This window comes from Cygnus olor, chromosome 19 (genome assembly GCF_009769625.2).
Source record: "Cygnus olor isolate bCygOlo1 chromosome 19, bCygOlo1.pri.v2, whole genome shotgun sequence".
Classification (NCBI taxonomy): Eukaryota; Metazoa; Chordata; class Aves; order Anseriformes; family Anatidae; genus Cygnus; species Cygnus olor.
The window spans coordinates 9,641,252-9,656,553 of NC_049187.1; the positions used below are offsets into that span (position 1 = coordinate 9,641,252).

The 15,302-nt window shown below is 45.6% G+C and overlaps 1 protein-coding gene across 5 annotated transcripts in view; it reads left to right on the plus strand.

Moving 5' to 3' along the window:
* Positions 1-5,567: 5,567 nt before the first annotated feature.
* The window catches only part of GSN (gelsolin), a 30,101-nt gene continuing 20,366 nt past the window's right edge, over positions 5,568-15,302 (plus strand). The window contains exons 1-2 of one of the 5 annotated variants that reach the window (XM_040531255.1): positions 8,742-8,936; positions 9,335-9,391. In XM_040531255.1, coding sequence (XP_040387189.1) covers positions 9,359-9,391 — 33 coding nt within the window. In that variant the 5' untranslated portion in view covers positions 8,742-8,936; positions 9,335-9,358. Of the gene's footprint in view, positions 8,263-8,741; positions 8,937-9,334; positions 9,392-9,758; positions 10,766-15,302 lie in introns of those variants that run through there. The other 4 variants (XM_040531254.1, XM_040531253.1, XM_040531250.1 and 1 more) reach the window with 4 other exon arrangements.

Genomic DNA, 15,302 nt, shown 5'->3' on the forward strand with positions numbered 1-15,302 from the left:
GCGCGCCGGGGGCGGGGCGGGAAAGGCGCGAGGCGGCCGCGCGCCCGTCGCCGCGCCTGCGCCTCAGTCCCTGTCCCCCCTCCCTCTCCGACGCCCTGCGGCGGGAGCGCGCCGAGGGGCGGGGCCGGGCGGGGCGGGGCGGGGGGCGGGGCCTCGCCTCAGGCAGTGCCGCCGCCGCCTCAGGTGAGCGGGGGAGGGGCCGGGAGCCCCCCGGGTGCGGCGAGTTAATGAGGGTAAAAATTAACGAGGGACACGCGTGGCCTGGCGGTCGGGCAGCGTCTCGCTGGGCTGGGGCCGTGTGTGAGGCCCGCACGGGGAATGAGGTGGCGCTGAGGGGAATTTGTGCTTTTTGTGAGGGAAAGAGACGCGGTCCCGGGCAGCCCCCGGCAGGCAGAAAATGGCGGCAGGCTGCGGGCCGGGGACGTGCCCGCCTCAGCCGTCGCGGGCTGCCAGCGGATCCTCACGATTATTTTCCAATTTCTGTTTTTAGCTAACGTCTACGAGCCCAAAAGTTAATGAACTGTAAAGAAAAAGACCCCGAGGTAGGTCACACGTTAGCTGCAAAACCCCTGTTTCCTGTCCGGTTGCAGAGTACCCACACGCCGGCCCCGAAGGCTGCAGAGGCACAGGTACACAGGGCACCCAGGCACCGAAACACAGAATAGTGCAGGAACTAAGAAAGCACTTGTTCTGTTTCCCATTTCAGTAAAATCCATATCCTATCTCATTTCTTTTATAACGTCCCCTGGAATGCTTTAACCAGCTTGTTAATTTTAGCTTTGCATTTTCAAACGTGCTCGTTAAGCGCTCAGTGCAGGCAATGCTAAAGACATAAAAATACAAGATGCTGCGTAAATCTCACAGCTTGTGGGGTTAAAAAAAAAATCCGTGGCTCAGGAGATGAAGAAATGCAGTGAAAGTATCATTACGAAGGATTCTATGAATCTCCAGTTCCATAAACTTACCCAGATGCGCAGCTCAATTTACAGACTTTCAGCATATGAACACAGAAATTGTAGAAACATTTAATATTAAATGAGTTCTGACGTACCAAATGAAGACTAATAACATTCCAGACTGATTTTCAGATTTTCACTTTTTCTCTACGTAGCATTTAATTGAAACTCCTTCAAGATTGTCTTTCTGGAAAGCCTTAGGGCCTAGTAAACCTGCCAAAGGCAGTTACAGCTCCGCGGAGAAATTCCTGCAGGGGCTGCTAGCGGGCAGTCACACAGCACCCGCCGTGTTTTTGAGGCAGAGCAGGATGCCTCCTCAGCTTCAGGGCACAAAAGCAACCAGATGCAATTACAGCAAGCAGAGGGATTCTACTTACTTTAGAACTGAAAGTTGATTAAGGCTTAAGTGTGACTGAAAAGAGCTAATAGTGCTTCTTGCCCACATACATATTTGACACTGAATCTAAATAATGTAATTTCCTCCCCTAACAGATGACTAGAGGATAATAAGGATTTGATGTCAGTCTCACATTATGGAAAACATCAACCTCTGCTGTGTCTCCGTGTCCAAGATTCAAATTGCACCTTCACATAAAGCAGCGTGCCGCTGCTATCAACTTTCCCATGGAAATATCTTTCCAGAATGGGTATTTTCCATCTGCTTTACTAATCCCATTTTCTCAACATAGCAACGTACAGGGAATTCCCTGTTTTCTCAAGTGACTGCTTTCTATGAATCACCCCTTCCCTGACACATTACTCAGCTCCTGCTGGGGAGGCACGGGATTCTCAGTTCCGCATCATCTGGGCAGAAGGCTCTTACCAGGGTAAAAAACATACATGAAAAACAACTGGTTTCTTTTTTTTTCCATTACATGTACAAGAAAAAAAATACCATGAATAATGATGATAAAAGAGATCTCAGTAGAAAGATAAAAAATCTGCTAGCAATATATGACTATTGTATGACTACCGTCAGTTAACTTTCTTTCACAGCTGTTAGTACCAGGGTCTTAACTTTTAAATAGGCAACACCATGCAACAGAGCCATTTTAAAGGTTTGCAGTACCTTACATGGAGTGACTTTTACTAGAAAAATAGGTCAAAACAGGTCAGTAAGAATGATTTCCACAAGAGGGAGTCTTTAACCGGAAAATGATCTGGCGATTTTGACCCAGTTACAGCCTGTTTTTCTGTCTTTCAAGAAAAATAAAATTCCTTTAAGTGTTTGGTATTTTCCCAAATATTATTAACACAGACAATAACATTTCCTTAACAGGTTTTAAAATTACGACTGTTTAAAATATCACACAGAAATCCACAGTTTTTATTTAATGTTCCATCTTGGTAGTTGAAGCATGTGAGCTTTCATGTTTTCACGAGATGCAAGTCATGACAGGTAGTGTTATCTGTGATGCCCCAGGAAGGATGACAGCCTTCACAGCCTGCAAAGGCTTGCCTTCTGTCTTCTTTTCCGGTGAAAATTCCGAGCAGTCCTGGCCCTTTCACTCTGCAGACATAAAAAGTGCATGAAGTTACCGCAGAGTGCCCCTGGCTTTCCTGTAGGGCTGAGCAACACCATCACCCAGTTCAGAACTGCGTGCCTAAAACAGGAGGCACTGCACCTCTGTGACTAACAGGACAAGCACTTCTCCCCTCCAGTGGCCACAGACATGTCTTCAGGATTAAGTCAACAACTCTCCAAATCACTTTAATCTGAGGACTGGGTTGTGGAGAACATACTTCAATCCTGAACAGAATGAAAAGCAGTTTTGGAATATAATTATTGTTATTATTCGCAACAAAGAAGATTAGAAGCCGTTATCTAACCAAGATGGTATTTTTTTTGTCTGAAATTCAATTTTCTGTGATTTACTCCCAGACGTATTTTATATAAAACTGTCATCATTTGCCAGATGAGCTAAAAGGCAATACAGATTTGCTTTAAAGGGTCTGGTTTTGAATCATTTTGTTTGTTTTTATCAAATATTCCTATAAAGTTTAAACCACACAAAAGATGGAAGCAAGACAGAAGACTGGATAATAGCATCCGTATTTCTTCTTTGATTCTTTTATTCTTGTGAGTGCTTGAAAGCTTGCAGCAGTTTTTCAACAACAGTTATTGAGAAAAGGCTGACTTCAGCTTATTCATTCTGAACATCTGGGCAGAACCTAACAACAGTAATTAAAACCCACTAAATTGGTAACAATACCAAATTGCTAGAGATGAAATACTGCATATCGTCCCACCCTTCTTTGTGGATTTCTGCTAGGTCAATACAGCCTGCTCTTGAAAATCCATTTCTACGTGTCTCTTTCTGAAGTCTCTGTCAAGAAAGAACAGCATCCAAATTTTCTGGTCACATAAGCATTGCTCTTGGATTTATTTTTTTTTACCACAAACCCCAGGAAAAAGTAAAGACTCAGAGTTAATACAGTTGATAGGTTTGCGGATTCTGCTCTTTTCAAATAAATTATATACAATAATCTATAATATCTGCTTCCTTGATTTAGATTGCATCCTTGTTAAAATACTTTAAAAATAATGATTAAATTACATGTTAACATTCATGAAGAACGTGGAACTGAACTGTACAGAAAGTTACAGTCATTTCTTACTCCAGATACTTTCTTTATACCAAGGAGAGGAGTGACAAGGCTTGCTTTAACCACTCCGCTTGGTCAGAGCCACCTCCAGGCCGGGAAGTTTTGGTTCCCCCGCAGTCTGTTCAATCCTTGAACAAGATGAGTTGTCAGCAACCTCAGCATCATTTTGCTATCCCCAGAGTCACTGGGAGCAAAACAGAGCCCTCGATTCTTAAAACTAGCCCCAGGAAATGCAGACATCCATGTTCCTTAATAACTGAAGGTGCGCCTTACTTAGCATGCGTATTTCTGAGATTGGAGGAGAAAAGCCACCATACCTTTCTTCAGGACTCTAGCTCTCCCTTGTGACACAGCTCAGCCCGAGGACCAACGGATAATGAAAAATGAAGAACACTTACGATGTTTTCAGAGCAGAAGGGAACTGTAATATCTGCTTTATAGCTGTTCCTAAGAGAAACACTTTGTGTTCCCTTTGCAATGGGCTGCTTTAAAATACTCCAAACAAGTGATTCTTCTACAAAGCTCTTCTGAATATTATATCCCTACTGGTAAAAACTGTCAACAATATATTATTTTAACCCTACATTAGGTTCCTTTCCTACTAGTGTTCTAGACACTCCCTGAAAATGTAACATTACTTGCTATATTTTCAAAATTCTCTACCTTAGATATAATAAAATGTACGGGATCTCCCTCTCACACTATGATTAACAGTTTCACCAGTAATAGGTTTAATTGTTACATAATTCTGAGTAAGTGCTTTCAAAACAAAATGTAATCTTCACAGCATTCCTATGAAGGAAGGTATTATAATTTCCATACTACAAATACAGAAACTGAAAAACAATGTGACTGAGGGCCTTGCCCTAGGACACAAATATACCAAAAAGATGGAAATAGAAGCCAGGCTTTTTTCTGCTTGTTCAAACCGTAAGTATGCTCCCACTTCAGTGGGACCAATGCTTTAAACAGGTATTGTTGCATCTCGGACAATTTTTAGTTTCTTTGTTCAATTAGATTTTCACAGATAAAATAGAAGGAACAAAAAAAGTCTGCAACTGAGATCTTCTAACGCCCCTGTGAGGTGGTGAATTTGTGCCATTACTTCCTGGATCTCTAGAGCTACAGTTCCTGGACTGCTCAGCTTGCACATGCACACAAGTAACAGCAGGGCTCCATGAAACGAGTGAGCATTTGCCTTTCCGTTGCAACCTGGAAGTTTTCACCCACTCATCAGCACCCAGAAACATTAGGAGGCAGCAACAACATAGAAATGCAGAAAACAGCAACGTAGAAAAATATGCAGACTTTCAAATGACAGAAGTAGGCCTCCAGCGTTCTGTATGCATGGTAAAAATGGGCTGGAATACTGTGCATAGAGTAAAAGGTCAGCAACTTAGACTAAGGAAATGTCAGACAATTGGTCACTAGTTCCTTATTTGCAGTCACAACAGCTGCTGTGAAGTCATAACACGGGTTCTCGATGTTGGAATTGCTAACACAAGTTTGCTTAACCTACAAGAAATACTGCTTTGTACGGTTAAAAAAAAATTAAAAATGATCCATAAACCACAACTAAAGGAAAAAAAATAAAATAAAACAGAAAAAGAAAAACACAGCAAGCATTTATAGGACAACATGAAAGCAGTAGTTAGCAATAGTTAGGAAAATCTAAGTTATCCAGAAGTAACAATGACCAGATGGTGAGAATTTAAACTCTCACATCACAAATACAGCCAATAAAATAGCAGCAAAAGTAACATATGTTTCTTTAGATGTGGTTTCTCTGTCTTTCTTCTGCCCTTAAACCCCAGCTTCTTCTTCTGGCTGTGTTCAAGTTTATGTAGGCAAGTACAGAAAGAAGAAGCAGCAAGGGATATTTCAGGAACTATTCTGATATATAATACTTCTGTGAGAGTTGATCACATAACACTGTATTGCTCTGAAATGACTAATCAGTCCTTTCTTGTATTTTAAGATTCTAGGTTCTTCTTTCATATCTTACCATTTCAGCTTTGTGGTGTCTGCAGAAATGTCTTTGTGGTCATTTTTTTTTCTTACTTCCTTCTTTATCTTTTTTTTAGTTCCTTCATCTCTTGGAAAATAGGTAGCCCCAAATCTTTTTTTTTTTTTTTTTCATTTGCGCATACACAATCTCAAAGCTTCAAATTAAGTTTAATAATAGTACAAGAATATTTGTGCCAACAGTAATTCTGGTGTTAAGTAGATGCAAATCAGCCAGATTCTCTCTGCTAATGTTGTACATCACTGAAGGCAGTGAATGGAAGTATGAAATGGAACATATCCCTTTGCCCACCTTTCATTCAACACCAACTTTCAAGCACATACAGCAGCGGCTCCAGCTGACAGTGCCAGAGCTCAGCGTGACTCCTTTTATCCTGAAAACAAAGCTGAGCTGCACTGGCTTTGACTTATTTAGGAGATCACATTTGAACTGTGATGTCTGGTTTACTTCTCCTTTAGCTTAACATTTGATGCTGCATTCAAACTTCCATGCAGCATTTAGCACGGAGCTTACATCTTGGCACCAAAAACCCCACATTGTTACAGCAACAGAACTGTCTGCAAAATACCAACATCACCCTTTCAAAGACACGCAAGTTGTATGGTTTTCCTGGTTGATCTGACAACGTACTTATAGGCCAAATCTTAAAAGTGGCGAAACAATGTGTGAGTCAATTGTCTTGCACAAATCAAGATTAGATCCATGCAGAGCTTCTCAAGAATAGAAAGCAATGATTGAAGCTAGTAGCAAATACCTTTAGATATTTGTGCACCAATTTCAAATGGATGAAGAACAATTATGTAGTAGTACTTGCAGGTACAGAACACAGAGCTGACACCTGACAATCATTTGTCTCACTCACAAAGTATCTGCCCTTCTGTTGGGGCGAATCCCGAGGCTCTTCCTGACATCAGTACACTATCTTGATTCTACTAGGGATAAAATCCCACATCTCACTGGCTCAGCAGTGAAAGAGGTTTCTTCCTGTAAAGCAACAATCTCAACTGTTTAAGTACGCCAAGATTACTCTTTGATATGGTCAACAACCCAGCAGTAGTTGCATTTGCAATTGAATATGTTTGTTGTGGCAACTGGGACCTAAAATTTCCATGGAAACATTACAATATATATATATTTTTTTCAAAATAAGTAAGTAAATTGAACAGCATTTTGTAAAAGTTGAATGATTTTACGCTGATCATATTTGACTGACAATTAAAGAACTGCTTTAGCTGTGTAATGATTGTGGTATAAATGCAATTCATATTATGCATTATAATATGTCTTTTTTTAATTAAAAACAGAATTAAACGTTTACACTTGGAATTAAAACACATTTTGAAAAAAGCAGAATTTCACACACTGATTAGCACTGATGAGCCTACCGCTTTGTAGCTCTAAATATACCTCTGCTTGATGTGGACATGGTGCAGAGCATCGGGTAGATAATTGCAGTTATGAAAAGAGAACGTGTGTGACCGTGCGGTGGTGTTCGTACCACTTTGTAATGTATATTCCTGACTTAATGAAAGGCTTGGTACTGCCTTGGCTGTGCACAGTTCTGCTAGATAGCACAATCAAAATGGCAGATAGTTTTTAGACTTTCTAAAATATCCCAGATGATAACGTTCTCATAAAACAAAAGGATAACAGCAATATTCTTTAGCTACGGCGATGACAGAGGAGAATTATTTACTCTTGGCTTTTGTCATTAACCCCGTCATTGTTCCATTTCCCTGCAATTCCAGTGAAGGCATTGTTGATGGCATAGAAACTGTTTTTGTAAAAACCAATGCCAGGGCGGCACTGTCTCCGTACAATGCTTCTCTCTGATGACATGATGTAGAGAGAGAAAAACAACAGCTGTCTGTGGTGTGCCTGCTAGCCTGTGCCATTTCCCACAACTCCCTTGTTGTGTGTAGGAAAAACTGCTTTCAAAATGCAAGAAGTTAGAAAGTTCAGTTGTTTCTGAGTAATGCTGAGGACATATCAATGACTTTTGTATGTATTACTGCATATGATAGCTCACAAACACTGGTTAACAGCAGATTGATTTTAAGGATCGTCTTCCTTTCTAGAGTTCCAACACAACCACGTGAGGAGTGAATCTGCTCTGTGTGACAGACGCCAAGCACATGAGCCATAAAATCCATGTCCTCATGCATGTGCAGTTACAGCTCATTAAGCCACTGTATCAGTGATTTATGTTTGATTAATGACTATGTAATCTATATGGGAACTGTACTACTGGTTTCTTGTACACATTCTTTTGTATGGATATACCGATACTTGGGTGAAGTATATAAAAGCAAAGAAGAAATCTCATAAAAGAAATAATTAAAACAATATCTGGAATTGGAGATGTGGGGAGATGTAGCAGAAGGAAACCCATTTAGAAGATCTTGGAGCAATATATTAAGAAACAGTGAAATACTTGCCAGTTACTGCAAAGTTTTCCACATCACAAGCAAAACCCCAGCTAAACAGAAAAAAACAATCAATCTGACTTGGGTTTTTTTATGGCACAGGGACAAGGCCAGGAAAAAAGCAGTAACGTCCAGCGAAGAGAATGAACCTCAGCATAGCTTCAAGCCCTCAAGTTAAAGGCACGAGTGAAACGCGGAGAAGCATGAAGCGGGGAAAGGAACTGCAGCAACCTACAGCTGGCGAGAGGTGAGCTGGGCGTTCAGGGGCACGCCGCGCATCGCCCCGCAGCGCTCCCGCCTCGCTGGCAGCGGCATCGGCCCCGTGTGCACCCAGCCCAAAAGCCGCAGACATGGCTTCGAGCAGATTTGCAGGAGGCTCCTTCAGGGCGGAGTTCGCCTTCACCTCCTGCTTTGTCCCCTCGCCCTGGCACTTCTCGGTGCAGTTTTTGGTGGCGAACGAACTCCTGCAGCGCCGCTGCCTTGCCGCGGGGCGCCGAGGCCACCAAGGCTCCCGTGGCACCGAGTGAAGGGCGGCTTTGTTCGGCGGGCTCAGTGCCGCCTTGTTCCTTTGGCAGCAGAGCGGAGGCCGAGGGCGGGCGGCCTGCAGGGAGCTGAGGAGAAGGGACACGAGGGCACCGCGCTGGCCCCACGTTCCCAGTGCCCATTGTGCAGACCCTCCCGCCGGGATGGCTCCGTGCCGCCCTCTCCTCGTGCTGTCGGGGCTGAAGGCACAGCCCCTGCCTCTGCCGGAGCAGGGCCCTCACCGGGCCGCGCCCCCTGGCGGGGACGGAGCCGGAGCGGAGCCGGGGCGGGGCCGGGGGCGCGCCGCAACCCGCCCCCGGGGCTGCCCTGCCCTGCCCGGCCCGGCCCGGCCCCGCTCCCGGCAGCTGCCTCCCGCCCGGCCGCGAGTGCCAGCAGCAGGTAGGGCCGGCCCGGGAGCCCCGCGGGGACACGGCGCTGGGGGGGGGGCTCTGGGGGGGGGGGCTGCCCCTCCCCGCGGCCCCCCCTGGGCGGAGGGGAACCGCGGAGCCCTCACCGCCGGGGGGCCGGGGGGCGGCGGGCGGGCTCCGGGCGGCTCCGGCACCGAGCGGTGCCCCCGGGTCGCGCTGCCCGTCCGAGCCGGCCGCGGTTTTACGGCGCCTCCTGAAATCCCCGTGCCGTTCGCGTCCCCCGAGGAAGAAGCGCCGTGCAGGGGGCGGGGGGCGCAGCGGGGGGCCGGCCGCTTTGTTCTCGGCCTGGGGAAGGAATGCTTGAAAAGTCTGTTTGAACAGAAATTCCAAATATGTAGACACTTAAAACATATTTGAAATGTTTCCTAGGAAGAGTTTTTTAAAAAAAAAGTTATGGGGATGACTTGTTTCAAGGAGGCCTCATTAGTAAGTAGATCCTCTCTGAATAAAACTGCTTTGAATGTTACTTGCTTTTGGATGTAAAAAATCCGACTTTGCTAACAAGGATGACACTAGCGTCAGTTTCCCCTAAGTCTCCTTTTTTCATACTGATCATTACAATTCTTCAATTTTCCACTACCAACTTTGCATGACGCAAGTTTATCAGCAAAAAAAGTTTCCTTCGCTGGATTTATGGCATGGCTCAGCTTAGGGTATTCCTGCTCTGCAGTAAAACAGGTTTCTTAAGCATCTCTCACCCCTCAGGTTTCTCAAACTACTTTACAAAATGCTACGTAACATCCGCCTGGGCAAATGAAATGTTCTCTGGGTAACTGGGAGCAGGTCTTGCACAACCTTGGGTGTCGCAAAGGGTTCCCCTCATACTGTTCATCAGCTAGTTTATTCCGTTATCCATACTAGGGAGCGCTGAGAGATCTAACTTTAACCCATAAGCTAGCAGGGAGAAGCAGAAGCCAGCCCTGTTTGACGTCTGCTCTGCAGGATGGCTGCTGCGGGCACCGCAGCTGCCTTCCACCTGTGCTGTGCCATCCTGCGAGGTGTGGTCCCACACCCTGAGTTGTACTGTGCTGCTCACCTCCAGTGCGGATAACGAGAATGCTGTCCTCTGCGCTTGTGCGCCAGCCCTGGGTGTCAGCGTTAGTTTATCTGTACCATCAACGGGCCCCATCGCAGGACTGGCTTGCTGAAGCAGCGAGAAGTCAGGCTCCGTGGATTTCACTAGAATTCAGCAGGAAGATGGGGTAGGGATTGCAGTTACACCTCATCGGTGGCATAGGTGGATGGACAGCTTCTTAAATGGTTTGTGTTTGAATACACGGAGGGATTTTCCAGTGGATGTCTGAGTGTTTAGATACCAATGCGTTTTAGTGAGCAGTGGATACCTTCGGTGTCCCTGGGAGAATATCTCCTGCCTGCAGAAGAATGGACGCTTTCTTCAGCCTGATGAAATTCCAGTGCTATGGGGAAAGTGCAAGGAAATTGAACCAGCAATCGATCTCTGGCTACTTTTGAATGTCTAAAGGGTGACAAAGCAAAAATGCTACTGTTAGTTTCAAGTTTGATTTTACAGGCACCAATCCAACCTGTCTGTGAAAGTGCTCCTTTTGTCACCAAAGCGGGGATGCGAGATAGCATTCCACAATCCAGTTTCATGGTTCCGATAACGTTACCACCGGGGATTGCTGCCAGCTCCAGCTAAAAGGCTGGCTGCCTGACATGTTCCATTACAAGGCAGTTTTTCTAGATACTTTATATACTTTGGTCCAGCCACTGCTTGAGTTAGCAGTGTGGCCAGCAGTGTCACTGAGGGGGGGATGCTGCTTCTGGGAAAAAGAAAAGGTAAGAGCCTTTGTACAGTACAAGAAGCAGCAGCTAGCTGTTTTCAAAGACCCGTGCTGAGCCAACGCTTCCCCGAGTTCAGATAAAAGAACTTCTGGTAGGCTGGCTGTTTTACAGTGTCCTGGTGGGTACTAAACCGCTCTTAAAATAGCTCTGTGACTTATTTGGTGCTGGGGATTTGTATCAGCTTTTAACTTGCTTTACAAATACAAACTTTCCAGTTTAATTCTAGACTCAGACATTAGTGTTGTTACTCAGTAACATGTATATAAAGGGAGATGGTGGATAGGTACAGGGGACTCTGCAAACTACCTATTTCGCCCTTTTTATTTGGAATCCTGACACCAAAAGAAATATTTTGGGGGTTGTTTTTTTCTCCCCACCTTTTTTTTTTTTTTTTTTTTTTCTTTTTTAAATAGGAGCTGAAGTGATCAAGTTGCAGGCTGGTTGCAGTAAAGCAGAACATGGTTAAGCACAGACATGAAGTAGGGTGCTCACAATGAGTAACTACTGTCTAGGAAGAAGCAGCTGTTCTTGTTTTTTGTTCACTTTCACTGCACTTAGGAATTGCTGTATGAATAACTGAGTTCTGAATACGTCTCTGCCTGATTGCTATCAAATGCTTTTCATGAAGTGGCAGAAAATTCTGCAATGGGCAATTTGTCAGCAGCAAGTTGTGTGTTATACTTCTGTTGATTAGTAGTTGTCTGATGCTCTAAGCAAGGTATTAGATGTCGCTTCTAAAAATTAAAACTGAAACCAAAACCGTATATGTTGTTATTTTGTACGTACTCTTGTAATCTGTTTTGAATCATTTTAAACTCAAGACTCAAAAGATGCCTCGTGCAGTGGCTTTCAAAGGCCACTGAGGTATTACATCAAGCAAAAAAGTTTTTTTTGTGTGTGTGTGTGTGTGCAGTTTATCGCTTTGTGTACCTCTGTCATGTAGTTTATTCTGCTTCTGAGCATTACTTAAAGACCTTGTCGTTTTAGTCTCTTAATCATTAATTAATCACTTCAGACACTAAGAAGACTAAGGGAATTTGAAAGAAATGCTCTGGATGATTCATTCTGTTCCCATATAAGGAACGGAGTTGCCAGGGTTCTCAGCTACAAGCCGGGCTGGAACCCTTTTACCAGTATGGGACACAAACTAGGTGGGGATAGAGCACAGCCACAGAGCCCGTGTTTTGTTAGTCTGCAGAGTATTTTTCTGCAGGAGGCTCCACGAAACAATGGCGATGCGAAAAGGTAATGCAGTCAGATACAGCCCTCAGGGCGGGAGCAGAAAAGCTGTCACACTGGTTCATTCATCAGTGTCTCCTTTCTGATGGCAGCTCCTAGCAGATGGTTGGGCAAAGGAAGAGAAAGAAGTCTGCATGGGCAGATTTCCTTAGGTCTATCCTTGTGGCTTCTGGCAGTTGAAAACTGTCATGATCAGGGATTTCCAGAAGTGAAGGTTGCATCCGGATTGTCTTGTTTAATAGTCACTAATCATCCCCTCCCTTGTGAATTTACCTTATCTTTTTGATTCCACTTGTAGTTCTACCCCTGAGCAATAATTCCAATTTTGTGCCTGCAGAGTACCCCTTTTGTTTTCTTTAAAATTGCTACGCAGCAATTAGGCTGTCCATCTAGAAACAATGCCTTAATGCAAATGTAAAAAATTAGAGAATTTCTGGTTTTAGCCTGCACTGCTGCCTGTGTCATTATGATGCCCGAAATGAAGTCCAGAGTTGGGTTTTCTTCAGAGCCCAGTCTGTCAAGAATTTGTCTCCTAGGAGCAACTGTGGGGATTTACCACCAAGAGTGCTGTCACCACAGAAATAAGTGGCAGCTGGTTGCTTCCTGCCCCTGTACCAAACAGGAGTAACGGGGATGCTGCTAAACCACGAGGCAGACTGCAAAACCTGTGCAGTATTTCTGTAGTTAGAGGTCTTCTGACTTCCCATGATTTTGTTTTTCAGTAAGGAAATAAAAGTAAATGAGCTGGGTGGTAGGAGTGTCTGCGCAGGCTGCGTACACAGCAGGCCCAGATTTCCTAGGGTATGCTTCTGCCACGTCTGCTTCCAAAGAAGTCCTGGATGTTGGCGCATTTCCCATATTTACACCACATCCTTCAGTCTTCTGCTCGCTGATAGCCAAAGTTCACTGGCTGCCAGGGTAGATTCATCAGGCCTTTTATGAGCTCTTTGGCACGCAGCGAGGTGATCTCTCTTTTGTACACGGACCAGTGTGTCCGTACCCTCCAGGTACAGCTGTGCTGCTGCTACTTGCCTGATCACAGCAGTCAGTGTTTTTCTTGCAGTACGACAAGCCCATCGCTGGCCAGACACTCAGCGTACGTAGTCTGCTGATCCAGGTGTGTATCTAGGGCACCGGCAGAGAACTGGTTTGATAATGTGTCGCTGTTAAGGCCTGTCAGAGGCGAAATGAGATCAGGCTGTTCATAAGCTGTCAGCTTTCAGTACTTCCCAACTGCTCGGTGAGGAAAAGTGTGGTCTGAAAAATTAGGAGAGGAAGTAGGAGCCTTCCACTGTAAGCACTTGAACTAGCAGCAGGGTTGCCAGGTATTTATCCCCGATTATCCACTGATGATGCACTTGCAAGGTTAAATAGAGCTCAGACATTTGTGGGGTTGAACAGAGCTCCAGCAGCTTTTTCCTGGGGTGCTCAGCATGGCTCAGGAGCCGCGTAAGGTGCCGTGGAAATGCCAGCCCAGAACAGCCGTGCTGGAGGTGTGGGTTTTTTTTATTAAAACCAAGTTGTTGGCTCTTTTTGGTCAAAGTTTGGGACGTAGTGGTGACTATGTTGACGGGTTAGATGGTTTGGACTCTGATTTTTTTTTTCCTTTTACTCATTTCAGGGTTCTTTTCCAACTACAGGCTGTGGTTTTGATCTTTCCCTTCTTCTCTTTTGCCCCTCAGTCATCTCCCACTGAGAACCTGAAGAACTGGGGCTGCTCTCAGCTGGTGTCCCAGCACAACTGGAGGAGGGAGAAACAACCCTTTGTGTTAGGAACTAGTCAGCCCATGGGATGCCATCCAAAAACAAAGTTTAAACATATGTTATTTACTGAATGTTTCCACACACAGTAAAAATACATCTACAATTCAAAACAGCGTCTTTAAAACTCTGGAGGAAATGAATCATCCCGAATCTTTCGGGCTGGATGAGGCCGCGGTGCGGAGAGCTGTCGCCGTTAGGACTTTCCCTTCTTGCAGGCTGCCTTCCTTGAGAACGCCTGTGGTTCCTCACCACCGAAAGCCTGAATCCCGTTAAAAATAAACTTAAAAACTTCTGTCAATCACCAGAGGGAGAGCTGTAAACACTCTCCTGTGAGGAAGAAGGGATTATGTTGGCGTTCCTGTTTATAGCATTGCCATCTTGTGGCTGCACGCCACGTGGGATGGATGATGCACGGTGCTCCTGCCAAGGCCGTGGTGCTCGCAGGCGTTGTGGTTTTGGGACAGAAAACAGTCTTCGTGAGAAGTCAGTCTGCTCGAGCCAGGGTCATTAATGCAGTGACCACATCTGCATGTGTTAGGAGAACTGATAGCAAAATTGAAAGGGGAACTCTAGTAGCTCTACATCAATTTACGTGGAAGTGGGTGTCTGTGAGGCAGACCGCAGTGTGAAATGGGGGAGTCGTGTCCCTGGCGCCCCGAGGAGGAGGGAGGTGGGGACGTGCAGGACTGCCTGCGCTGTGCCTCCGGGCACGGGACTGGAGGGAGCAGCCGTGGCAGCTCTAGGTCGTCTCTTGTGCCCGTCAGCAGGTAAATGCTGGAACTGCAAACCTGCAGCAGACACAGCTCACGTTCCAATCAACATCCCAGGATCAGAAGAAGCACGCTGATTTCAGTGCCTCTGCTCGGTGAGCTGGCTTCTGCCTCCCTCCTGTGCGCTGCCCTGGCTGCACTGCCCCAGCAGCCAGGCCCCTCGCAGGCTGGCGGCAGGACTCAGACGTGCCGTGCTGCACCAGCAGGGCATCGCACAACGTTCCCTCTACGTGCTTTTTAATCACAGCTGCTTTATCCTCAACCCTAGTATTTGCATGTACTTCTCCTTATCCTTGCCGTCCGTGTAGCAGTGGCTTATTGCAAGTCTCTTCACCTGGTCACCTGGGCCTGCTGCTGCACTGGGAGGGCAAGGCCGTGCGTCACGCTTCCCTTTTGGATTCGTTTGAGGCTGTCTCTTCTGGTTTCTATCCCGTCTTCTCCAGTAATAACGTATTGCTCTCTGCTTCTTTGGGTTAATGGTAATGAATTGAGCAGACTTCTGTGCTACTGAGGAATGTATTGGCTGGTTTGCAGGAGGAAAACGGCTTGCATAAAGTTGCAGATCACTTCCTGGGTACGCAGCCAGGAGATGGTGGCTGGAGGGAGAACATCTGTGTCATGTCCCTGCAGCTGACCACGAGCATTTCCTCACTGTCTCCATGCATGTGCTTTGGCTGTCACCGCCAGATCTGTCTATGGGACATAACATGGGGTTGTAATCATGTTTTAATGCACTGGTTTATGTCTTATGGGCTATA